Genomic DNA, 26,603 nt, shown 5'->3' with positions numbered 1-26,603 from the left:
CAAATAAACATTCTATTTCTCCTTGTGGTAAAAAAAAGTTGCCATTTTTAATTTTGTAGATTTGTGAATGATTATTTTTAAAGACGAGTAGGGTGAAATTACATTGGTCTACTCATGATAGACGTGCCTACCAAATTTCATGTCGCTAAGAGATTTTGAAGCAAAATTTCTAACAAATTCATAAGAATGCCAATGAACTTAATTTTATTTAACAACCTCAGTTACGTACTCCAATGGCCCAAACGTGCATGTTGAAGTTCGCTTGACTTGCAAATTTTTTCTTCCCTGCACTGATCACATGTCCATAGCCCCCCACCCCGGACATCCCTCGAGAGTCATTAACACCTGACCACCCCTTGCCCCTTTCTTTTCCTGACCTTATGCCCCACAAGAACCGAAGGGTCACAGAAATGATGATGTGCTGCAAATAATGAAGCCGATTGATTTGTGGGCCGCAGTAAGTCAGAACAATACTTGGGGAGGTTGTGGGGGGGGTTGAATATTTCACACGCAGTCCCAGGTGAAAAAAAAAATGATTTCATCTAGAACAAATGTCTGTGCATAATTGCTTATCTCTGCAATGGTTTGTTTGACATTGTTCCTGTGCCCTCTTTTCCGTACATTCACCTTGTATCATTAATGACGGATAAAAACATTTAATTGCTTTAACCCAACCCCAAAGGGACAAATTAGGAACTGGAAGACTGACGCTAAACGCCGTCCCTTTTGTAAAACATACACACACTACAATAGAAGGCGTTTTACTTGGCAGGGGGCTTACTGTGATCTTTTGGAACTGATTTGAAACTGATTTCAGGGGAGTAAATTTGAACTCTTGCCACAATGGTTATTGTTTCTGTGTTAGTCATTTGCCATCATGCTACATTCATCACAGAATCTCCTTGGTAAAAATCAATGTACCTAACCCAATCGTATTTCTCTTACAATATTGAGCATTGTTTCTATGACCTATTGTATATTTGCCATCACACTTTGTAGCCATCACGGATATCCCTGACAAAGAAAACAGCTCAGTCCTTCTTTGATGAGTGTCACCTCTGGGATGTGGTCATCAAGCATTATTACCGCAAACTGCATGTGCACGCCCCAAACGAGCCCTGACACATTTCATTGTGCCACATCGATAGCGACATATGAAGACGCTGCTGTTACGTCTGCGTCCCGGAGGTTCGCTTATCTCCTCGGTCCGATAACCGTTAAGACAGAGCAGCATGTGAGGGAGGGATTTGTCTGCGTCCTGGCTCATCCTTCACTCATTTTTTTTTTTCTAATGAACCATCACATTAGTGCTCATACCAGATGAATGGCATCCCCCCCCGAAGCACTTGTAGCTGTGTTATTACAGCAAAATCAATGCCACCCCCCCCCCCCCCCTCAATTCACCTCTTGTTGTTGGTGGGGGCTGTACTCACATCTGCTCTCATAATACAACTGCTGACCTTGCTGTCACATCCCAGCAGCTGCTGCAAAACAGCCCACAGTGTTGTTTGAGAGAGTGTGTTCTCTACATGTGTTGCATCAGTCACTGTGTGCTCTATATATCTCAAATGATAGATTGTAACAGGGGGCACTTGAGGCTTTTTTTTTCTTGGTCTACTCATGATAGACATTGAAAAATTCCCCTCCGGATGTCAGTTTTATTAAGCAACAAGAGCTTTGATAGTAAATATTCTGAGTTTAGACTAGTAGGGCGGCTTAGAAACCTATTATTGTAAGGAATTAGACTAGTAGGGCAGTTTAGAACCTATTATTGTCAAACATTTTTGACTTGACTTCCCCTTTAAAATTGCATTGACGTATGAAAGCTACATTATAAATATAAAATTGATAAAGAAAAAGAAATTTTTCAAAATAGAAACATTTCAAGTACAGAGATGACAGACGCTCGTAAACCCAGTCGCTTGCAACATGGCCCCTTTAAATAATCCCGCCGCAATCAAACGTGTCTCCTAAAGCAGCGAAGTGGAAACGGCACACAGACGGACAGACAGACAGACAGACAGACCGACCGACAGACAGCGAGCAAGAGAGACACCCCCGCATCGTTTCCTGTAGCCGTGATGACGTCTCCGCCTATAGTCCTCGATGCGGCGTGACGTCACAGGGCTGTAGTGGTGGTGTAGCCTCATCTTGTTGACGCTGCGCTGCCGCCGCCAGGCTTTTCCAGTACAGAGAGGACCCACGGCGAGTGAGGACCCAGCGGACCGAGGCAAGTGCTACAACCATAATTTATGGATGTATTTGATGCATTTTACCTTTGTGTGTGTCTAATGAGGGACTCATATGTATGATCGAGTGTCGCAGTGATTTGTTTGACTGTGAAAGGGTGAGAGTCGGTGGGACAGAAAGGGGGTGAAGCTAGCTCGGCTTAGCCCGCCGTGTCGCTCTCCGTCTGGGGGAGGTGAGTGCGTCGGTCGTTCTTCGCTCGACCTCCGGATAACGCACTACAGTGTATATTGTACTCGTAGTCGGTCGAATTGGCGCGACAGCGTTCGGCTTCTTGAGTCAGCCACCTTCCGCCTTCTCTCCGCCGCCCTAACTATCGCGTCGCTCGCTTGTTATAACCCACTTTTGCTCTTTTTTTTTTTTTTTTTTAAAGCTGAGCCGAGTGTTGTCTTAAGGGGTTGAGCTCGCCAACTAGCATTTTCATGGCATAAATTAGTCTCTGGTTTTGTTTTTTTCTTTATTTTATCAATCGTCCCTAGCGTGTTTAGGAAAGCCTGACATAAGATAAGATTATTATTATTATAATTATTGGTTGTCGAATGTGTCGGCTGTGGTGAAGGAGACCACGGCGACACACAGTGGGGGCACTCCGCTCGTAGTGAAGCCCCAGACCCGACCGCGATGGCCGTAGTAGTCGTAGTGGTGGTGGCGGTGGCGGCTCCCCTCAGATCGAGACTGGGGAGTGCAGACAGTGAATGTCATTATCGGCGCTGTCTGCATACCAGCGCAGTCGTGGCGGGAGGAGGGAGGGGGTAAAGACTGGAGAAAGAGCTTTTCTATGCGGCGTCCTTGCAGCAACGAAGCGGTGCATCGGACTTGGATTGGTCATTATTGGATGATCCCCAAATGCAGATGTTTACGGGACACTTGCCCCCCCCTCCCCACAGACACACCGCCACTTAGCGCCTCACCCTTGGAGCAAAACTCATTACCCCACCGCGAAGCTCATGTTGACATGTGTTCGCGGTTCATTATGACATTAAAACGCTCGCAAACATCAACCAGGCTGCGGAATCAAGGTCGGGCTTTTGCGCAGAAGCAGTGCGCCAGTCGAGGGAAAAGCTCCGTGAAAAAATGTGCAAAGGCATGCACATACACATTCATCTGCCAGCAATGGGGAAGGCGAATCGCTTTCAATTTCATACGAAATGTGCCAACAGTCAACCAGAAACACTATCCTTTCTACTGGCTCATATTTTTGATCTATGGTATTCTAATGTTTTCAAATATGAGTATTGTGGTTTTGTTATGTCTAAAAAGTTGTCTTTAGAGAAATGCAGTAACATTTTAAGAATTGACATGGACGCACACATTATAGTGGAAGTGACCTTGTGTTGGTATCAGTATATTTAAAGATAGCTTTATAGGATTCCAGGCAGACTGGATGGAAGGAACTAAGTCATCTGAATTGTATATTTCTTGGTTTCACAAACACTGGCTATGTTTTGTTTACATGGACAACATTTCTTCAATCCGATCACAGTTTGGATTATCATTGTGATTGGAGCCATTCAGTTTGATACGCACGGATTGACCAAATCTTGTCCTGGTCCTAGACGGTAATGCTTGGCAATCCCACGATGGCCCGCGTTGCATTTACCGGCCCTCACCAGACGTGGGAAAAGCTTTCTAGACTGTTTTGTTTTGCTCTGAAGCAAATGGTTTGGTGAGAAAATAAATGTTACCAAGATGATGCGACCACAGTTAGAATCTTCTCACTTTCACCTCTAAAGAAGTTTATTAATTTAAAAAATATAAATCAACAAAGCACCGCTTTTATCTAAAAATATATGCAGTTTTTCTTCAAAGAATGTTTTTTTCCCCTTAAGAAAAGTCACTTGAATTTCTTAAAAATATTATGTCTGACTTTGAACTTAGTTGAATTGAACCTAATATGAAAGACATAGCAACTGTAAATTGGGTTTTCCTTGTTCCACATGATAAGTCCTGCTTTAAAACACATCCACACTATTGTATGTCAAGCTGTGAGGGAGGAGCGGGCTTTTCTGTTAAGACGTTCATGGAGTGTTTTTCATGCACTTGATGGAGCCAGCATGCGGTCAAAAGACACAGTATGGTTGTTGTTTTTTTTTAAATGCAGAAGCACTTTCACTTGCAGAGTGCAAATGTTGGGGCGGTGGGCCGGCATTGAGTAACGGGAGCGGCAGCCGTTGTATCTGGTCCACTGGAGTTGCTTGTCGGGATTAACACTTGTGCACTCACTGGCTCGCTGGGGGGGGGGGAAGTAAAATATCCAATGCAAATTTCAACCCCTCCTTCGCTCCACACACACACTCACACAAATATACCACCCCGGGTTCAATTACAAGTGCTGCAAGAGGCTTCCATGTGTTTGTGTGAACTATGTTAATGGCCATTTGGCTCAGCGGTGCACGCAAACAGCCATTGACCTCGTCAATCCCCACCAGCGCAACAGGAGCCGTAAAGTAGTTAAAAGCTTCGCGGGCTCTTTCATGCTCTTTGATAATTTTGTTGATTCTTCTGTATGTAGCCATACAGATAGGAAGTACAATGTGTGCTAAATGTTTTTCTCTAGAAGTTGAGTTTCTTTGAGGAAAAAGAGATTTAATTCCTAGGTAAAAATGATTGTATTTTTGATTGCTGTAAAGTTGCTTGTTTGAATGTATATAGTGTATATAGTATTTTGGGGATTTTCTCCTAATTTTTTAACATACTCTTTTTGATTCACCAGGAAGCGCATCGGAACTTCGAGAACTCTTCATCATGCGTGTGTCCATCGATCGGAGAATCAGCATAATTTAATAAAGGGGAAAAAAAGCCAACAGGATCAACAAAAGGAGTTGTTCCAAATAGCCAGACAGGAAGAGACAAGAACAACAAGCGAGCGCTCAGACATGGCCAGCACCCAGACCAGCTTGAAGAGCTCCTTCAAAGGCCTGAACACCTTCAAGGGCAGCATGAAGCGCCTGTACCGCGAGCGTCTGGAGGACGCACCCATCAAGAAGCGAGTGATGGCCGAAATCAACCTGAAACGCCGCGGCTTGGAGTCCTTCCACAAGGCGGCCAAGGTGAAGCGGGAGCATGTGGAGGAGGCGCACCACCTGCAGCTTCACCACCGCGACGCGGGCGTCGACGCCGAGCTGCATGCGGCCGCCTCGGCCAAAGCGCTGGACCTGAGCCCAGGGCTTAAACACACACTGGCCCAGTTCACGCTGAGCAGCCAGAGCTCCCTCGGAGGGCCGGCCGCCTTCTCAGCGCGCAGCGGCCTCGAGCCTTCCCACGCCGGCATGCCTCCGCTGCCCTCCCCTCCCGTCTTGGGAGGCGGCCCTTTGCTGGTCCCTTGCGACAGCTCCACCGAGCTCACCCACTCGCCGCTGGAGGGCGAGTCCATCTCCTGCTTCGTGGTGGGCGGTGAGAAGCGGCTGTGCCTGCCGCAGGTGCTCAACTCGGTGCTGCGCGACTTCTCGCTGCAACAGATCAACACGGTGTGCGACGAGCTCTACGTGTACTGCTCGCGCTGCGACGCCCAGCAGCTGCACATCCTTAAGGTGCTGGGCATCCTGCCCTTCAACGCGCCGTCTTGCGGCCTCATCACGCTGACGGACGCGCAGCGGCTGTGCAACGCGCTGCTGCGCCCCGGCGCCGCGCTGCCCGCCGAGCTGGGCGCCAAACTGTCGGGCCAGGGCCCGCTCAAGGAAAGCGAGGCGGGCTTCCAGGTGGAGCATCAGTGCCTGGGCAAGTGCCAGGGCCTGTTCCTGCCGCAGTTCTACACGCAGCCCGAGGCGCCCTGCGTCCAGTGCGTGGAGTGCCACCTGCTCTTCTCGCCGCAGAAGTTCGTCATGCACTCGCACAAATTGCCCGACAAGAGGACCTGCCACTGGGGGTTCGACTCTGCCAAGTGGCCCTGCTACCTGCAGCTAGCTAGGAAGTACCAAGGCTCGCCCGAGGAGGCTGAGCTCAAGCGGCTGCTGGACGAGGTCAAGGGCAAGTTCCACTACCAGCTCAAGAGGACGCTCGACAAGGTGAGTCTTCCATTAAGTGTCGCCGCCGTCGTCGTCGTGCACTGAAGCTGTGAAACTGGCAGTGTTTGACCGAACACAGTTGTAGTCTGTCGCACTGTTTGTGTTGGTGCGAAAGGTCTGGGCCGGGTGGCCTCATCAGACAGACGACGTTAGGCCAGCTGGTCACAGCTAAAGGGGAAGTGCATCATTTGTCTCCCCTCGGGTCACCTCGGGGTCACTGGGAATGTCAGTGAACAAAAGGCCAATACACGAACCTCATAAAGTGCAAGGCCAGAACCAAACACCGCCACCAAGTACATTGCAGGCTCTTGTGCTGTCCAAAATATGAAACGACATAACATTTATGAGAGCGCCACCCACGTCATTCTTCGGTAAATTATATTCTAGAAGACGGTCTTGAAATTAACATTTGCAACCAGCGGCTATGAGTTAGCTTGTCTACAACTGACATAAAACCTCTAGAGTCACTATTGAGGCAGCTCTAGTAACCCGCTAATTAGCTAGCCATGCTAATATCAATTTGTTACCGGTCAGAGTGACATTTTATCGTACAATCATTACCCATAAAAGCATGCATTTATTTAAACCACAAAGGGTTAAGATTTCCTCTATAAATGGTGTGAAGGGGACACAAGACTTTTTGTACATAGATTTGAAAACTCCCCGTCTGCTTCAGTTGTGATTTATGGTACACATGTCGTCCGTCTTGCCTTCCCATTTGTCTTCCTCTTCTGGACCGAGTAGATATTCTCGAAGCACGGACAAAGGTCAGCGCACAAAGCGCAGCCCTTCCAGATGAACGTGTGAGACGATGTCGCTAACCTCGTCGCTAAGGTGCTGTTAAGCGGGCGCTACCTGATGCATGGTCGCAGCTCGTTGTCTCATACTTAAGTCGCCTCTCGGGAGCCTTCGTCTCACCTCGTTGTCAGGTGTTGTTGTCTCTCCGTGGAATGTCTTTTTCCTCTCTTCTCTCTCTCTCTCTCACTCATTCAACATTGAAGCCTTTGTTGTGGCTGTTATTGTACCTTTTTTTTTTATTTACCTGAAAGGCTGCATAGCTTGAATTAGATGTGAGAAATGTTGTAAAGTATTGTAAAAGGACAATGCGACCATAAAACATTTTACGAGTTGAAAAAAAAAAATCAAACTAGTTGTTGAAAAGAAAATAAGCGATGTTTTAGAGTGAAATAATACATAGTGCCTGGGTCCAAATGTGGCCCGCAATCACCCTGTTGAGCACCTTTTGATCAGTCCCAGATTCCTGGAGAGGAGTTAATAAAAGGAAGTCGTTCTTCAAAGAGCGGATGTGAGCGTTTGTATGAAAGTATTTGCCGAGAACGTCGGCCGTTGGTATGCACGTGCGTGTTGAAAGCGTGTGTTTGAACAGGAAGTGAGGCAGACGGACGCGTCTGTCAACCTGAACATCCTCCAGACTCCCGCATCCGCCGCCGCCGCCGCCGGCTCAGCTGCCGCCGCCTCTGTGGCGGTGACTCACAGTTTCCACATCCCAGTGGATGTTGGTGGAAGCCAGGCAGGCATCTTATAGTACCGCACACTTTTTCACACTGGCTTCTATTGGGGCTTTGGCGTGTTGCTCTAACCCTTTTCCCTTTGGCCCGTATTTGCACACTGCGGCTTTTACAAGCAGTAAAGACTCAAACAAGGGGGAGCATTTTGGAACGTTGTCACTTTCTTTGCCAGCGACCAGTCCCGTATCCTGCTTAGGGTGTTTGGTTTGAAAAAACGCAGTTAACTCCCCCCCTCCTCCTTCCTCCCCCCCATGCTGTACAAACAGCACTCTGTGCTCCGCAGCGCTGCTAATGTAAACACAGACTCAAGCAACACACACACACACACACACACACACACACACACACACACACACACACACACACACACACACACACACACACACACACACACACACGCCACTTATCTAACTTGTGGTGTCTTCTTAATGACGGCTCGGCAATCACTCAACATCCACACGAACCCATTTCACAATAATAAATAAAGAAAATCGTAGTTGTAACTTTATGGCGAGGCAATGATATTATTACGGGAATTGGGTCAAAAATATTCTGGTAGCAGTCATAATTTCACATCAAATGTCAACATGATAGAAATTGTAAGAGAATAAAATTTTATTGCAGCAAAAAAGTTAGAATTTTTTTCCTGTTGTACTTTTTTGAGAGAAAAGTAAAACAGAGCATTTTAATAGATTTTTTTTTTTTCTTTTTTTCAATTAAGAAATTCCAGTTTAGCGGACCTGTGCCAAGGGCAATCATGCACCTCTTGTGTCTTAAATCTTGTCACACGTGGCAAATAGTTTTGTCACGTAAGCTTTGTTTTCATTGAACAGAGAGTCAGACGCTGTGACCTGATATTTTCAGCCTCGCCGACATAAAAGCGGTGAGGGAATTGTGTGTGTGTGTGCGTATGTGTGGCTCAGTCACAAGTGTCAGACAGGGAGAACAGCCCCCCCCCTTCCTCCCAACCATCCTGACTGAGTGTCTGCGGCACAGACGGCAGACAGCTGCATCTCTCTTATTTGCTGTTTGGAAGCCAGTGACTTCATTACTGCATTGACGTAGCCGCACTCAATGCCTATCTGCTGTTTTCTTCTGTCTGTCCGTCGGCAGCTCTCTCTCCCCGGGCGTCATCTAAATGGTTTGTAGCCATCATGCTAATCATTCCTCTTCTTCTTCCTCCTCTTCTACGGACTCTTGTTCCATGCTCACGTCCAACTCTATTTGCGCAGTTCCACGTCCAGACTCAGACATTTCAGCTGTCGCCCACGTGTGTTCGCAAACTGAACAGGGCAACAACAACAAAAAATCCCCCAACTATTGTCACTTGTGTTGCATTAATGACCATGATTTCCTCACTACCCAAAAAAGTGCAAATTATTACAGGGGTAAAGTAGTTTTATTGGAAAATTTGTTTTGAAAATAGTCCTCTAATACTTTGGGGGGGAAACTTATTTAGAAGTATAGTTCTAATTTTCTGAGAAACCATTCCATGTCTACATGCACAAACAAGTCAATAGTCCCAGACACATTTCCACTGTATTCCCCCCCCCCCCCCCCCCCCCCCCAGGCCCCAATTGGCCCACAGTAACAAAATAAGCCTCGAAAGGAGCCGATAAGTCGACCGTTGCGTAAGCGGAGGGAGCGCTTGTCGCTTGTGTGTATCTGCGAAACGGACGAGTGCAGAAGCCCGTGGCTATTGATCAGCCTCGGATGGATGCGTTGGCAGAAGACGAAACAGACGATTGAAACCAACTTGCGACTGCGGTCCATGTTGAGACTCGCTCTGCAATCGAGTTAACCTCGCCGCTATGTCCTTATTGCGGCTGGCCAGACGGCCCGCAGCGTCGGCCAAGGAAGGCCAAACCTCGGCTCATCTTTCCTCGGTTGAAAATTAACCTCCCCGAGACCCCGGCTGAACCGTTCGCCCAGCCTGCAACAGCCCACTCGGCCCGCCAATCACACGCCGCTTTGCTCTGTCCTGCCCCACACGCACACTCTTCCCAACTCCTCCCCGGGATGTCCGTCTCCATATTTCATGTCATTTTGCAAAGAACAATTATCCATTTATGCTGAATACACAGCAGCTTCTTTGAAGCCAGTCTGCACGTAGCGCCAGGCACAACAAGCCTGGCCTGTTTTTGCTTGCTCTTGTCAAAGGAGGCCCCTCCGAGGTAGCTGAGGGGGGGGGGGGGGGGGGTTGCTCTGAGCTAGGGGGGTCTCTGGTATGTCGCCATCAGGTCAAAGGCAGCCAGCATGGCAGCGGGGCAACGGTTTGACCGCTCATCGGAGAAATGCCAAATTCACAAAAGGCTAAAGCTAAAGACGTCGCAGCGCTGAGAAAGAAAAAATGTTGTTTTCTTTGTTTAAGCGACAATGAAAACCGTCAAATCATTTCGCAGTTTTAGGAGAATTGTTGTTTTTGGAAAAGGGGCCCCCGCGGGGTCTCCGCTATGTGGCCATCGGGTCAGAGGCAGCCAGCATGGCAGCAGTGCAACAGCCCCACCGCTCACTGGAGGAAGGCCAAAGTCGTCGCTTGGTGAACTTTCGCCTTCAGTTTTGCCCGCCCTTGGATTAGTTCCGCGCCAGCTGACAATCGGGCCGGGAAGCAAACGCCCATTCTTCACCCGTCGGCACGCCGTATTTAAAGTGCACCGGTGGTTAGCATTCCCCGAAAGACTCGCCGAAAGGGGAAGACTATAATGTCAGGGCTTGTGCTGCGAGCTCGGCCGCGGCGTCCGTGAGGTCAGTCAGTCGGTCGGTCAGAAAGAGCAAAGCCTCGCCCGCTGCCTCGCAGACTAAACAAACAACCAAATGTGTTCCAGACTCTAAAATAACTCTGCACTCCCAGACTGTGTGCATGTTCACAAGACTGTGACACCTAAGTCCAGAGCGGTTTGCTACTTTTACACACGGTGGGCGTCTTTTAAAACCTCATTCTTCAAATTATATGAATTTCCACACACCATGAAATTATTTAAAAATAATAATAAATGGGCTACTCAGACATTGGCGTGGTTGCTTTACGCTGGTTATGATACTCAATCTTACGAGGCTAATGAAATAAAGCACACTAGATAACCGCTGTAGTTGCTCCTTTTCATTTTTTTTTGTTTAACATTCATGGCCGAAAGACATCAAAAGTCTCATCTGGTTTATTTTTGCGCATAGTCTGAATAATGAGAAATCTCGTCAGCAATAATGAATCGATTTGTTGACGAGGAAGTGAAGTGTTGTCTGTCTGGTCTCTGTGGGAGATGCAAGAGTAGGTTGTCTTTTTAATCGGAACTCCAGCGTTTGCATTTGAAAGACTCCCCCCCTCCACCCTCGCTCAACCAACGCAGATTAATGAAGATGGAAACACCAGAGGCGCTTTTTCCATAGGCGCATGTACGCCGCATATCATACGGGCACTTAAGAGTCCCCCTCTAATATTTTATCCCCACTGACGGTTATCAAAAGCGTGTCACGGATCCCGCCGGAACATCATGCTCATCAATTATACATGCTGCAAACAACCCAGAGTCGTAGTCGGCCATTACGGAAATCCCCATCGCTCCACTTAGTCTTATTATTTATTTTGTATGTTCTGTAATAGTCTCTCTTTGGACTGCTTGTCGTCATTCTTTCTCAATTTCACCTTGGTGTTGCCCCCTTACCTTTGTTCCACTTCCATGGAAAATACCCGTAAAGAGCATGCGGAGTTGAACGACTTTTGGGGCTCATCCGTAGGGAAACACGGTTCTTTTTACAGGATGTAGATGAGCTTGCTTGGAGCCCGCAGGGCAATGAAGCAATAAGTTTGCGTGTGCGCACAACCCCCTTCCCTGACTCCCCTGACAGCGTCACACTGCAGGTGAAGTAGCGGCGGCATAAACACGCCGAGCACTGACGCCGCTTTGGCACAGAGATCCAGCAAAATAAGAATCGGAGTCGCGTTTTTGTCGTTAACTTTCTCTAGCTCGGGACGTCACCGTTCTGCGGCGGCCATTTTAAGCAGAGCGCTGTGATAAGCTAAGCGTACTTGGTAATGTCAGACATTTTCCAGTTTGTCACGACCGCCGAATCCACCGGGATGAATCACATCCCCGTCCCGGCTGCTTCGTCATCGGCGGTAAAAAGGACACGAGGCCAGACGCTGACCTCAGCGTGATAACATCCCTCATTAAGGACAAACACGCACACCCCCCTACACACAGACACACACACACACACAGGAAGATAAGCAGCTGTGTAGACACACCCTGTAGGAATGCATCATAAAAATAAAAATTGTCAGGAAAATGACCGTGCGTTTCTTGTCGCTTTGCGGTTTTGTCTCGACAAAACATTGATCATGATCCCAGTCTGATATGTCTTTGATTCGCCGCCCAGGTATGTTGACTCGGATGACTCAACCCCTGATGACATTTTATCAAGTGACTCAGACACGCAGGCACTGCCGTCAAAGTTTAAAGAGGCGAGTGTTTACAAGCAGCCCGGGGACGCATTTACAAATCATTTACTCAATCATTTATAGTCAACAAGCCTCAACGTGCATATAGGAAGTGACTTGGCTGACCGTGAAACAAGATCCACTGTGATATTTGACTTCGTTATTTATTTATTTTTTTTATTATAAAAAAAAAAAAAGAAATCATTTTTTCTTGCTTTCTTGTACAATTGGACTTTTTCGTATTCGGCTAGCTGAAATGAGCACACTGGGAGTGATTGTTAGTCCTTGAGCTCATTTTAGGAGAATGAGACGGATTTGCAGCAGTGGAGCTGTGCGTGCGTGTTACTGTGACAGGGAGACAGGCCTGCCTGAGGGGTGCTGGGTGGTCTGGTGGTGAGGGGGGAGTAAGGCGGGTCGGGGGGGGGGGGGGGGTTGCACAGCCAAGCTAGCCATGCATAGACAGAGGAGCAGTGGAGGCTTCAAACAAGCGCTGCATGTAATATGGATGAGAGCCTACACGCACACACACACACACACACACACACACACACACACACACACACACACACACACACACACACACCCTCTTTCTTACTCTCACATTACCCTCCCAATATAAATTATCCGTAGGTGTGAATGTTTGTGTGAAGAGTTGTTGGTCTGTCTGTGCTTTAATGAGGGTGATCGGTTCCGAAAATAAGATCGAGGATTGCACATTGTGTCTCGAATGCCAACCTCATAGCTGCCGCTACCTCAATGCTAACGTATAGTATGGGTTATAGTTGCACTGGCTAATAATTAGCATCCGTGTGTGTGTTGTGATATCGGAACACAAATAGTGCTGCAACATATGTAAAGAGACCATCCATCCGCATTTTCTTTATCCTCTGTGAAGAACGGCTATTACTACCATCCGAGTAACCGAGGGAGGACCTGACTATGTTTTTGGAGGGCTTTTCCCTTGTATCTTTTATTGCAGAGTGGCTTGGGCAGTGTCTCCATTTTGTGGAGTGAACTGCTTTCACTGTGCTGGCTCGCCGTCTGCTTAGCAACATTGCTCTCTCATGCTGTCTTTCTCTCTTCTCGCCGGGCTCTCTCTTGTTCCGTCCTCTCTGAGTTTTTTTTTTTGCTTCTATTTTAAGTGTTCTCTGGCAGCGAAAGTCTCCAGACTCTTACGTCCACATTGGCCCAGATGACGAGTACAGTCATAGACAAGACAAGAGCCCACTGGCCTCATTCTCCACGTCCTCTTTCATGAAGTGTGCCTGTCTGTCTTTCGACTGCGTCATCCTACTCTTGTTTGATGGCTCTTTTCATCGTGATGTTTGCGTGCGTGCGTGTGTGTGTGTGTGTGTGTGCGCAGGTGAGTCCCTGACCGCTTGTATCCGGGGCGACACCAGGAAAGCAAAATCTTAGCTGCTGACGATCATTTCATTGAATATCATGGACCAACTTCTTAATGATCGATTGCAAATGAAGTTCATAAAATTAATTCAAATGTCCAATTAAACTTAAAGCAAACCGACAGATGGACCTTCTTGTCAGAATGCTCCCCAATTAGTAATGCTATGATATGAATTCCTATAAATCAATCGGTGGTGAGTATGATGTCAAATAATTTGTCTGAATCACTCGCAGGAATGACAAACATCACCGCCTGCTGCGCTCTGCCGTCTAGACGCTCATAATTAGGGCATGTTGTCATTATTATCGTTATTTTAATCATTATTAATGTCTTAATTGCATAATTCCTCATCTGATCATGCCACAGCTGCAAAATGAGACATGACCTAACGCTTCCTGTTTGTCATTTTATAAGGAAATAAATGAACGGCTGCTTTCTTTCAACGCCTTCCTTCTTTGCGTTCCAAGTTAATTAAAACACGACCCAAAAAAAAGGCATGGAATTGCAAGAATATGCTGTCAACATTTTTCCGCCAACAAAGTGGTCATAGTTACGAGAAAAAATCGTAGTATGTACTCCAAGAAAAGTTGTGTTATGATAAAGAAGCCGGGATTTGACTGTGAGAAAGGGAGGATGGGAGATGAGTCGAGAAATTGATTGAGGCAGTTTTTTTTTATTTATGTGACAGATCATAGGAAAATAAAAATCAAAGTGCCGCAGTAAAGCCAAGAGTAGCGAGACATTGAGCACTGTTCCTCAGGCACCCGCAAGTTATAGCAAGGATGTAATGTAACAAGGTCGTCTTGTAAAAATGGCATTGATTCCCCCGAAGGCAATACAAAATGTATAAAAACTATAATGCGATGATTATAATGAAATATTGTTAGCTTTCGTGAGTTAAAAGCAAAGGCTCTTCTTTGCCCTTGATTTTAATGCAGCAGCAGTTCTTCTTGGCAACATTAAAGCTAGTCAGCATGTCTATGATAAGTAGACCAACATAAAAGTCTGAAGAAGCCTCAACGGAAAAGGCGAAGGAAGTCGGCCATTTTGGTTTGAAGTGTCCATTTTGATGAAAATTAACATTTCATAGCATCGTCAGGGATGTTTTAAAAATCTCGCGCCAATTTCCAGTTTTGCTTAGCAAAGTGCAATTTGGCAGGCATATATTCATGAGCAGACCCTTAAAAATGTCTTTAAAAACCAGTGCAGGAAAAAGTCAGGAGGTCTGCCATTTTGCTTTCAATCGGCCTTTTCATTTTCATTTACAATTGGTGGCATTGTCCAGAAAGTTTTGAAAATTCAGCCCCCAAAGCCAATTTCCCCATTGCAATGTAGTAGACGTGTCTGTCTTGAGGCAACCCGCAAAAAAGTCTCAAGGACCCATGCCTGAAAAGACACAGGACCGTCAGCCATTTTGGCCCGAGGCTGCTGTAAGCTTTCATGTGTTATTAGAATTTCCCTTCCCTGGTCCAGACAGCGCCCATGTGGCGCAAAATTGTGCCAGCGGGCCTGAAGCCAGAGCTAATCGGACGGGAATAAAACACTCCTTATCCGTGAGGGTGTGTGTGTGTGTGTGTGTTGGGTGCGTGCACAGACATCAAGTCGCATGACATCAGTCTCACCTGTCTGCTGTCTCCATTTGCTTCCTGTTTGTCCACCTGTTCCGACTTTTCCCTCACATATAACTCACTGCCTTTTATTTTTTTCAGTGCTCCCTTTAATATTACGTCCTCTCAACTTGTAGGTACAACAGAAATAATAGGTGAAGTTCAATTCCCTTTGATATTCTAATCAAGTCCCCCAACATCTTATTTTCCACCCAAAAAAAGTGTATTCTTTTAAATGCCTCACTTTATTACAGGCTTCCCTCATGGGCTCTTATTGATTTGGCTGCTAAAACAAAGTACCGCTCCCAGTCCATGGCTAAATGGCTTATTGGATTAAGACCTTGTGCGTGTGTGTATGAGTGTGTGTGTGTTGGGTGGGACAGGTGGGACCATCATGTGTAAAGCAGACAGTTGTGAGCTTTTTGTGTCTCCAGGTTTGGGACTAATAAACTGATATTACCAAATTATCCATTCATGAAAGAGAAAGATTTTTCAGCCAAATACATCCAGTCGTTCATGAGAAATAGTGTTACTGGTGAAATCATTGAAATCTATTAGGGGCCCTGTTACTATGGCAACACAGGCAGATATTCTTTTTTTTTTTTAATCTTTTTTAAATGTATTATGTGGAAGAAGTTTTACAGTTTTATTCTTTTCCATTTGAAGGTATTATTTTTGCAAATATAATAGGCATTATTGTTAATTATTCAATTATTATTATTATTATTATTATTATTATCTATGTAACAGTCAGTTGACAAAATATACAATATATCCATATTGTTTCCAGCACAAATAACCATTTTGCATTGTAGTGCTTGATTTTTTTATTTTTATTTTTTTTTAACAGCCGGCAATGGGCAGGCAACTTTGCATTGCTGGCAAGTAACTGATGCAACGCTTTTTAAAATAGTCCACGTATACAGGATGTGTCAACCCAGCTTGTAGATCGGTTAGGTAAAAAAAGAAGCTCCTTCCGCGCATTACGCCGTCGAGCATCTCAGACAGGAAGCGTGTATTTCGACAGCTTGGCGTCTGACGCGGCCCGCCGGACTGCGGCAGGATGTGGTGAAAGCAGACAGGGCGTGACCACGTCTCTGCGGGCGACTCTTCCAGCAAAAGTGCACCCAAATAAAAGTTGACTTCCTTTTTCTGACAAGACGCTTAAAAAAAAATGTCTGCTGCACTGACCTCCTCCTGAGTGCCAAGCGCTTGAATGGGCTCTAAGGGCCAAGAGGGAGAGAGACTACGGGTGACAGTGTTGAGTTTCATTGAGTGACATTAGTCATGAAATAATTTTAAAAAATCACCATAACAATTGGTGTGTCTGTCATGAGTAGACTCACAAAAATCCAAAGAGCACATGCTTGAAATGCCACTGGTCAGTCCTTTTGATGAAAATTCTTCACTTCTATAGTCATGCAGCGATCTTCGCAGGTGAACCACTAAAGATCTACAGTACATGTCCGCCTCCTGAGATGAAAGTTCAAACTGAAGGCACGTTTTCCTTTTATTGTAGCCGACTGAGATAAGATATTTACGAGCACGGTTTTACCAGCCGGTTACTCTTTCATTTGACCCCCCCCATATATATATACATATTTACGACCTAACACTTGCAACCTGCTGCGCACCCACATATCACTCAAAGCTATAAAAATCTGCATCCAAACGGCTTCTTAATCACCATTTAAGTTCCAGTTAGTTACAATGTGTGGCCGTTTCAACGCATGATTCATTTGTAATTGACCAACAGCTGTCCTCCAATGCACCCCCCCCCACCCGCACATACTTTGTTTCCACTTCACTGCTCTTTCTATGTATATCATATATATATATATATATATGTGTATTCTATACATACATTACACATTCAGCAGGAAGACTGTGTGGGTATTTATAACTGTGTATGTATGGATCCACGTGGAACTTGAGCCGGGTTCATGTTGCTTGTTTGTGTAGGTGGGGCGGGTGACCCCAGGATAATGTTGATTTTGGATATAATGTGATGCAGAGGTGTACTTTTTACAATTTTATTGACAAATCGTAGTATTTAGAGTCACAGAGGAGAATTGGAGGGGATGTAATATTTTCATAATAGAAAATAATTGAGAAGTACTGGGCAACACAAACATCTTTCTGCTCCAATAAAGTTGTCCGCTGCGGGAGCGTCACGTGTACTAATGGTCTGGGGAATATGCCGAGGCTGCGGAAATGGGTCACCGTGAACGTTCACATGGCTATGTCTGTCTAGGGCAGTATGTTTCATTGAGCTGCTGCCGTTGCTGCGTAGTGTGTGTACGTACGTGCGTGCGTGCGTGCGTGTGTGTACATGCCCGTATGTGTGCACGCGTGTTCATGTGTGCGGGCGCAGCTGGTGATTAGGAACAACAGGGCAGAGGTCAGCCAAGCGACTGTGCGGAATGCTAATCCGCATTGTCACAAGGCGAGGTTTGGCCTCGCAAAAGGGCTGGAGACGTGCGTGTGCATGTATTAGCGGCCCACGCAGGAGACGTGCTACTTGGTGGCAGATTAACACAACATGGTGTTTGTTAATAAAAACATGGCAGGGGGGAAGGCGGCGAGAGAGCCACGAGTGTTGACGTTTGCAGACACCCTCGTTAAGCCGGCGCAGACCTGCGGGAATAATGAGCTGGGTTTGTGCAGTGGGAGTTTGTCTGAGGGTGAGTGGGCGGTAGGCGTTAAACCGTCAACTGTCAGGTAACGCGTAATCACGCGAGCAGCCATTAGCCAAGGATGTATATATAGTCGTAGAGATACTAATTTCCTTCTTATGGCATGGTGCATTCCGATTTATGAACAAATTCCATTTATCCGAGAAATGGAACCCTAAATTGACATCGTATCGCACGGTGACCTTAAATACAAAGCGAATCGTATTGTTTTAATTTAGTCAAAACAACTTTTTTTGGCAGATTTTTTTTTTTTTTTTTTGCCACAAAACCTTCCAAAAACACAGAAGAACTCAAGAAAAACGTTTCAAATCAGTTGGGCGGTAAAGTGCTACTCTTAATGAGCCAATCAATAGTCAGGCAGTTTTAACCTTCAAACAGACGGGCCCCGGTGTCCTTCGCGTCCACGTCATGTGACCTTTCCTCATAAAGACAGACACAAACACACACCGTGTGTGCGCTTTAATGAACTTGCTCATCAGCACCACGTGCGCTGTCTCGGGGGTCAAGCTCAGAAACCACCTGTCATTAACATCCACGTTTTTCCTCCACTCTTGTTTTTGTCACCTCCCGCCGGCACTGCAGTGGCTTCACCGTCGCTTTCCGTCAGTCTCTCCTGCCCTCCCCCTCCCATCCTCTTATGCTGCTGCAGTAGGGAAGAAAAAGAAACTCCAGCCAATCAGGAGCCGACATAAACAGACGAGCCCCCTCGCTCTGCACACAACACGCCGAGTTTAGGAAGATACACACACCTGGCTGTGCGTATGCCTGCTGGTTGTTGCATGTGCAAACACATTCAAGTGCGTCTTTGTGAACACGCCACCATCCCTGACAACGCAAACATTACTTGATTGGTGTTCCTTGTCGACAGAATTTTAGCTTTAAAAAATAAATAAATAGCATCAGACACCAATTATCACAGAATTCTAAGAACATGTCTATCGTAACAACTCACGGCACGACCCCAACCGGAAAGCACCACCGGGAAAAAACTGACAGATGAGCTCTGCCTCTCAAGCTACAATAGGAAACTGCGATTGGTTTTGATGTGGCATTTATTGCAAATTGTAAGTGGTATGATTTATATTTAGTGCCCATAATCAAAGAAAGAACTAATTAAGGCTCAATTGAGAACGAGTAATCCCTGCGGTGTTACCATAATCTCCTGAACAGAAACAAATTAGCCGTTAGCTCGCCTGTCAGGTGGCTGCTACCTGCTTGTTTTAGTGGCATTGTTCTGAGATGAATGATTGTTTCGTCATTATGATTCACTCCATGCCCTCTCGTCCAGAAAATTCTTATTTTTGAGCGTGTGCTCATCCTTGGGACCTAATTAATTTTACCAAGTCGATTTTCATTTCATTTTAGTTGTATTATAGGATGGAGATTCGAACCGCTGCTCCTTGAGGCCTCTTGCTGAGCATGTCCTGGATTTGCTGAAAACACGCATGCGCAGAAGCGCCATCGCTCGTGTTTACTCGGCGCGCACACACACACGACTCACAAGAAGCTGACATAATGAATCATAAAGCTCCAACACACACACACACACGCGCGTATAGTGTATAATATATAGCGTGTCCTCACATTGACGCACACCAGCGCGTAATGGCAGCCCGGTCGGCTTTCCTACTCTTTTATTCATAGAGCTTCCTCGGCGGCCTTGTTCACTCCCGTACAAACCTCTCTCATTTTTCCGGAAACATTCGTCTTCATTTTTTTAAATCTCTTTGATGTCATTAGTGTTCCTTTGTCCTCCATTGTCACACGATCTAGTCTCTATCTTGTCTTCTTGCTTTTCTTCCGTAATTTTCTCGCGCTGCCGTCAGCATCGTTTCCATCCCAATGGCGTGAGTCTTGATGCCCAAAATTGGAGATAGCTATTTGCGTCAAAATGCGCAATCTTGATAGCTTGATGCGGATGAGTCATTGCAGTCAATGCGAGTATCTCCTCCCAAGCTCTGCCAACGACTGACTGGTCAGGATTTGTACCAGGGGAAGAAAGTATGGCCTAAAATAAAGTCTGGCAAAAAAAAACAAATATTGGATGTCGTTTTTCTTGAGTCATAAATGACGTATCACTACAATGCATACATCCATTATCCAAATCGCTTTATCCACTTTAGGATTGCATATTTGCGTATAACCTTGACCGTGTCCCCTCTTTTTCTTTTTCTTCCTTCTAGAAGGCGGATGAAGACCAGGAGAACCAAGCTCGCAAATCCTCCGCGGACCTTTGCTCCCCCAGCGGCAAGCTGGCTGAAGCTGAGCCCACGAGGAAGGTCAGTCACTGGGCACCACCCCCCACCCGTCTCCAAGTTTGCAATTTCTCATCCATCACCTCTCGTTGCTCCCGCCGCTCTCTCGTACATGCGGGTCAGGTCTTTGGGTCAACAACCACGCATGCACTCGCACGCACAAGCCGGTCGTTTTTTTTCTGATGGCGCGTGTCTTCTCGGTGTAACTTGTCAGTAACACGGCTGCAGAGAGGCTCTTCTAAGCTCTTTATCATCATTATCTCTTTTTCACGCACACACACACATTTGCGGTGTTCTGCAGGTGATCCCTCATCCGCGTCTCCCGGCAGCACATATTAACTTTATTAGATTAGGATCCCGACAGTGCGGCCCATTTCCTGCTTCATGTCTCCACGTAGCGTTTACATGCATCTAATCACGCTTTCTAATCATTCTTCTATTCAAAACATGTTTTTGTTTGTTTATTTGTTACCTCAGGGTAAGATGTCTTCAGCCATGGTGTACAATCAGCTTTTCCCGGACATTAAGGAGGAGCCTGGACACCCCACCCTGGTCCACCCCAGGTACTACAAACATACAGTGACTGAATGACTACTTTATTGTGTATTAAATTGATTGATTGCTTGCAAAAAAAGCTGCACCAGAGAACCCACCAAAAACTGATGTGGTTCCAATTGGCTTCATGCATTTCTCACCGTCTTTGCAGTTTAATACCACCACCCAAATTAAAAAAGTTGAAAGGGCGACTTTACGTCGCTGTGGCCCGAGCTGCACCGTGCTGATGCTTTGACGTCAACGGGATTACGCTCTTACCTCACCCCTGCGACAACCGCATGACCGTCACAATCCCTCCCACCACCACCACTACCTCCAACCAGCCTCCACCAGTTTGTAGCCAGCGCGTCTGCGGCAATAAGCCCTAATGAACATCTCGCATTAGATCCGCAGCACTTAACATCATGTTCGATGTCCATTAGCGGCACACTTGTCGACTATGAGCCGGGCGTGCATTATTCAATCAGGCCACTGTTGTACTTTTCTGCTTAACCTAGTTCGCCGTGCCAGCCCCAACTGTGTCTGGAAGGCGACTCGTGATGATGATGAGGATGGTGTGTGGTGGGGTGGGGGCAAGGTCTCCACGAGCAAAGAAGCAGATAGTGCCACCTGGCCATTTGTGATAAGCCCAAGGTCTGCTTAGGCGGAGCCGGTGTAAACACGAGATAAGACCGAGCCCAATATTCAGCAGCGGCGTGCTTTTTATGGCTCGCGCAGCGTGAATTACGCCGCGTGTATATGTTGCATATCATCCCTGCAAAGTCCATAACTCATAAGGTTTTTATGAGACCATGAAAGGTGACATTGCTTGCTCATGATGATGAGTAGGCTAACAAAAAGCTGCAGTCAGTCAATTATGAACAAACGGAATTAATTAAAGCTGCCTCCGAGTGTACATCAGTTTTTAATCTCCCGTTTCCCCCCCCCCCTTCTCTCTAGCTACTACCTGTACACGTACGATAAGATGGTGGCTCCCAACGTGTCCTTGCGCAGGGAGGCGGAGATGAGCTCCGAGATCCTCGGCGCCTTGCTCAAGCACCATTACGGCCGAGGAGCGCCGCACCACGACGAGCCCCCCATGGGTCAGTAGCAATGCGCCATAAATTAGCAGGATAATGCTGCTGTTTTGGTTAGCAACAGAGCTTAAACCTTCGATAACTTACAATGACAACGCCAGGGAGGCAACGATTTGAGGGAGGAGTTTATTGAACTTCTCAATTTGAAGACCGATCCAAAATGGAGCTTGCTGCTGCAATCGCGTTTGTTCGTAATAGGTCGGCTCGCCTGCGGTCTGCTGGTAGAGTGCTGTGTGTTTGTAAATACATGACACACATATGGAGGAGCCAACACAAGCCATTAATATTCTTGCGACGTGACCGGGAGAGACAAGCCTGCTTATGGAAGGGACACGTGTGTGATGTAAACAGCAAAGTACGCCTGCAGCCATGCATGTGTTGACCTTCACTTGAAGACTCGGGGCTACCTCGCTATCGATCAGTGACCTCCTTTCCTGCGCTTCTTCCGTGTGTGTTTTATGTTTGCGTTAATAGCAGTCAGAGACGTGTCTCCCAGCCTGTCTCTATGCGAGCGTTTCTCCTGCCTGCCATCCCTTTTCTCTTTTCCGCATCTCCGCCTCCCACGCAGTCTGCTGTCACGTTCTTCACTCCGCTTGTCCCGTGGATGCAAAAAATGGCCACTTGAAACCAAAATGCTAGACTGCCCGTGTCTTTTATTTGTGGGTCTACTTGCAATAGACATTCCTCTTGAACTTTTTTGTTGCTAAGTCAAACTGGCTATGACGGATGAATTTTCAAGTGTGCTCTCGCTTCTCTTTTGTTTCCTGTTTTCGCCGCGGACATTTTGCTCTCGTGCTATCTTACTTCATTTCGACCCATCAGAACGACTCACTGCTGTTTGGATGTAGCAATGTACTGTATGTGCATTTTATTTATGTCACACACGCGCTACGAACAAAAGGCAAAGCAGACAAGATGCAGCTTTTGATGCCTTTCCTGTCAGAATTTAACGTTTGCGGTGGGCAAATTATGGAGGCCTACCAACAATGCGCATTCTTAAGAGTCTTGGAAATTTTTTGCATTGATTTATCCTCAATTTTAAAATGCACTAAACCTCCCTAATTCCGATGTTGCAGTGATGGAAATGTGAGCTTTTTTTTTTTTTTTTTGTCCCCCCCCCATCCCCTCCTCCAACTTCCTTCTTCATCCGGCTTCTCTTCCTTCATCAGATCTCCACGCGTCGCCTCCGCTGGCCGAGGAGGCCAAATCCCAACACGCTGCCGAGCTGGAATGCCAAGCCCAGGCAGTTTCCATGGAGACGAGCAGCCTGAGCGGCAAGACGTCCGCCCGCACCCGCAGCCCTCCTCATGCTCCTCCTCTTCATCTTGCATCGCCGCCGCCCGCAACAGAGACGGCGGACGAGGATGCCGGCTGCGCCGTGAACATGACGTTGGGTGCGCTGGAGGACGACAAGGACAGGATTGTGGTGGAGATCATGCAGATGTATGGCAGGCAGCAGGAGAAGCTTAACTCCACCCTACACAAGCAACTGCAGCTTGAGATGGTGAGAAATGAAGCCCAATACACCAAGAGGGCTCCGCAATTAGAATCAGAATTCCTTTTTATCAACCAAGTTTGTTCAAAACACTCAAGCAATCAAGCCATAGAAGCTACCGTTTTTGAAAACGTAAAGTTGGTCTGTAAATGACCAAATTCGCCCTAAAATCGCTGCTTCCTGTATCTTGACTCTGGACTTTTTTTGGGGGGGGGAGCTCCACCTGATAAGACGTGGCTAACAAAATGTCCTGTCCTCAGGAGCTGGAGGCGTTGCGGGGCGGCGAGGCCGCGCGGCTACGCGAGCTGAGCGCCGAGCAGCGTGAGCTACGCACCGAGCTGGAGGCGGTGCACAGCGAGCAGGCGCGCCAGCTAGGCCAGGCTCGCCAGGAGCAACTGGAGCTCGAGACCCGTCTGGAGCAGCTTCGGCAGCAGGCGTGCGCTTGCGAACCTGCCACCCAGCGCCAGCAGGAGGCGCATTACACCGCGCAGGTATTTTAGACAAATTGTACTCTGTCATTTCAAATTGGTTGTTATTGTGGTCGTGGTTGTCATACCCAACAATGATGTGCGTCTCGTCCATTTTGAACACCCACATAAATTATATGCTTACTTGGGCTTTTTTTTTTTTTTTAAGCCAATTGTGGGGCTGCTCTAAATTGTAACCGGACCACACAGACTGCGTATTCAGTCTTTGTTTGGGGCCAACTTCCCCTTTGCTGCCTGTCTTGTTTTTAAGCTTTCTGTTTCCGCTTGCCATCAATCTGCTCCTTGGCTCCTCGCCAGCCCAGAGGGAAGAATGTTATGCGCTTGTTGTGTGCTGTTCTGAAGATTACATCACTAAGAGGTCTTCCTTGTGCTCTCTTGGCAGTTGTCGGAACTTCGCCAGAGGCTTGAATGCGCCGAGGCTGACCGCCAGGAGCTGCAGGAAGAGCTGAGGAGGGAACGGGAGGCGCGCGAGAACCTGGAGCGTACCATCGGCCAGCTCAAGCAGCAGATGGCCCAGTCGTGCGCCGCCGTCCCTGCCGGGGGCAGCCCCTCGCCGCCCCTCACCCCGTCCACCGGACCCCCCAACGCCCATTCGCCCGCCTCCTCCTCCCCTTCCTCCGCTTCCTCTTTCTCGGAGCCCCCAAAGTAACCAGCGGTCCTCTTCTGCTTTCATTGTAAGACTTTTGTAATGAAACATCAAAGAAAAGTTTTGTCTTTTTTATTATTATTATTATTATTATTATTATTATTGCCGGTACTCCTCCTTCTGCTCTCAGCAAGCATATTTAAGGACTTTTTTTTTTTTTTTTAAATTTGTTTGGCATGTGACTTGAATTTATAGCCACCAATCATCATTGGCACTGCTTGGTTTGCATTCCCTTGGCACATCTCATGAATGGCGTCCACTCATCTCCTCTGAGAGCATCGTGAAAATATGTCATGGAAAACAGAGGACAACTACTTGACCCACCTCGATTTACGAAGCCGTCCTCCCTCCGCAAAACTGCGGCATCCTTCAAACACCACCGAAAAGAAACACTGTGCTACTTTTTCCGGTGTACTCGACTCATCCGACCGCCACCCCTCCCTTGTAGCCCCCATCTGGGACAGAAATACGTTTTTTGTTTTTTTTTCTGCGAAGAAAATGAAGGCAGCTCTTGATCATAACACGTGGGCTGCTGCTACCACCCCTTTTTGCAGCCCCGCCCCTCGATTTGACTTGAACATGGGATGCAGGTGACAGCAGTTACTTTCCCGTTACGCTCCCAGGCTGACAAACAGCTACGGGAGTTGAGGGGGGCGCCACTTTTGGGGGAAGGGAGAGGCGCTAGCCTCGGACACCCCTCCAGCCCCGGAGTAGTTTAGGGGGCAGACAGCAACACTTTTTGTCACGTTACCATGCAAAAAGTGCTTTTTATTGCCTCTAAAGAGATCCCTATTACCCTGTGTGTTTTTGTGTGTGTGTGTGTGTGTGTGTGACTGTGTAAAAAAAAAAAAATGGATGAATTGAAGTAAAGGGGAGGGGGAGCTCTTTTGAACTTTTTATGCATCTGCTACAAATGCAAATTGATAAGACATTCCACTGTGTTCCATCTCAAAGGCAGATTATTATGAGTACCTTCGCAGGTCATTGTGGGGACGGCGACCTTTAAGGAAAATATTTAACATAATATTAAACTAAAGATTTCTATTCACTTTGTACATACACTAGCCATTAATATATATATATATATATATATATATATATATATATATATATATATATATATATATATATATATATATATATATATATATATATATATATATATATATAAACTCTTCTTCCATGGATAATCTTTTGAAGGTTATATGAATGTGAGGTGGGGGGAAAAAAGGCTTTTGCTTGGGATCTTGGCAAAAATATGCAAACCTGTCAAGTGGATGTGGAAGAATATGATATTGAACATCGCAGTTTCCGCCAATGTTTTTGGAGTTGGGGGGAAAAAAACTCACTTTTTCTATAAAATCCACCAAAGGCCATACTACATTTCTTAAAAAAACAAAGAAAGAAAAAAAAAAAAAGATCATCTATGTGGACATTTGTGGCCTTTTTCATAACTATTCCGCAGGGGTTTTTAGAATTCATGCCAGGCCAGATCATATGTGATGCTGGGTTTAATGTGTAAAGTCATCAATAATAGTGTGCAACAAAATGACAATATATATATATTTTTTTTTCTTTGCATGTTTCACTGCTCTTAACGTTTGTCATACGGACCGCACACTCAGAAAAAAAAAAAAAAAACTGTCTCCCACTCGTTGAATAATAATGAACCGCCGAAGCTTGTGTGCATGGAACCTGTGCAAGTTTTTGAAAATCATGATGGGTTGAATGAGTGTCTTTGTGTGTGTGAGATTGACTGGCTTGGAAATGCGTGTTTGTACACTCTTGACGCCACTGAACTTGTATTCAGTATTAGTGTTGTTTTTTTTTTTTGGGGGTCCTAATTCAGATGAACAGAATAACATTTTCAATTCAAGGGGCCTGCTGTTTGAAATGAACGAGAAGTCTACCCCCCTTTAACTATGAATGACATTTCGCAGTTACAACATACAGTAGATAGGCTTTTGTACAGGTTTTTTTTTGTTTTTTGTTTTTTTTAAACACCAATGGACAAACGTTGTCCACCACGATGACATTTACATATCCCCCGTTAAGGTTTCACACAATGGCGCCGCGTACTGTACATACAGATGCTTAAAAAAAATGAATAAAAGACAGGAGAGATGTGAATTCCCGACAAGAACGACAATCGGCGAGTTTGCGTA

General features: G+C 46.3%; 1 protein-coding gene across 2 annotated transcripts; it reads left to right on the top strand.

Annotated features, from left to right (window-relative positions):
* The first annotated feature begins 1,916 nt into the window (after nt 1-1,916).
* Nucleotides 1,917-25,267, top strand: skila (SKI-like proto-oncogene a). 2 transcript variants are annotated; one of them, XM_085929189.1, is made up of 8 exons: nt 1,917-2,230; nt 4,961-6,251; nt 20,107-20,202; nt 20,656-20,741; nt 21,673-21,815; nt 22,979-23,313; nt 23,565-23,795; nt 24,175-25,267. In XM_085929189.1, the coding sequence occupies exons 2-8, from the start codon at nt 5,124-5,126 to the stop codon at nt 24,439-24,441; spliced, it is 2,286 nt and encodes a 761-aa protein (XP_085785315.1). In that variant the 5' UTR covers nt 1,917-2,230; nt 4,961-5,123; the 3' UTR covers nt 24,442-25,267. The 2 variants fall into 2 exon arrangements, with proteins under 2 accessions (XP_085785315.1, XP_085785316.1); XM_085929190.1 differs by lacking the exon at nt 1,917-2,230 and adding an exon at nt 2,256-2,422.
* Nucleotides 25,268-26,603: the final 1,336 nt, after the last annotated feature.

Source organism: Syngnathus leptorhynchus, chromosome 14, assembly GCF_054491065.1.
Source record: "Syngnathus leptorhynchus isolate UIUO chromosome 14, UIUO_Slep, whole genome shotgun sequence".
Lineage (NCBI taxonomy): Eukaryota > Metazoa > Chordata > Actinopteri > Syngnathiformes > Syngnathidae > Syngnathus > Syngnathus leptorhynchus.
Note: the sequence above shows the minus strand (reverse complement) of the source record. Positions and strands in the feature narration are given on the sequence as shown.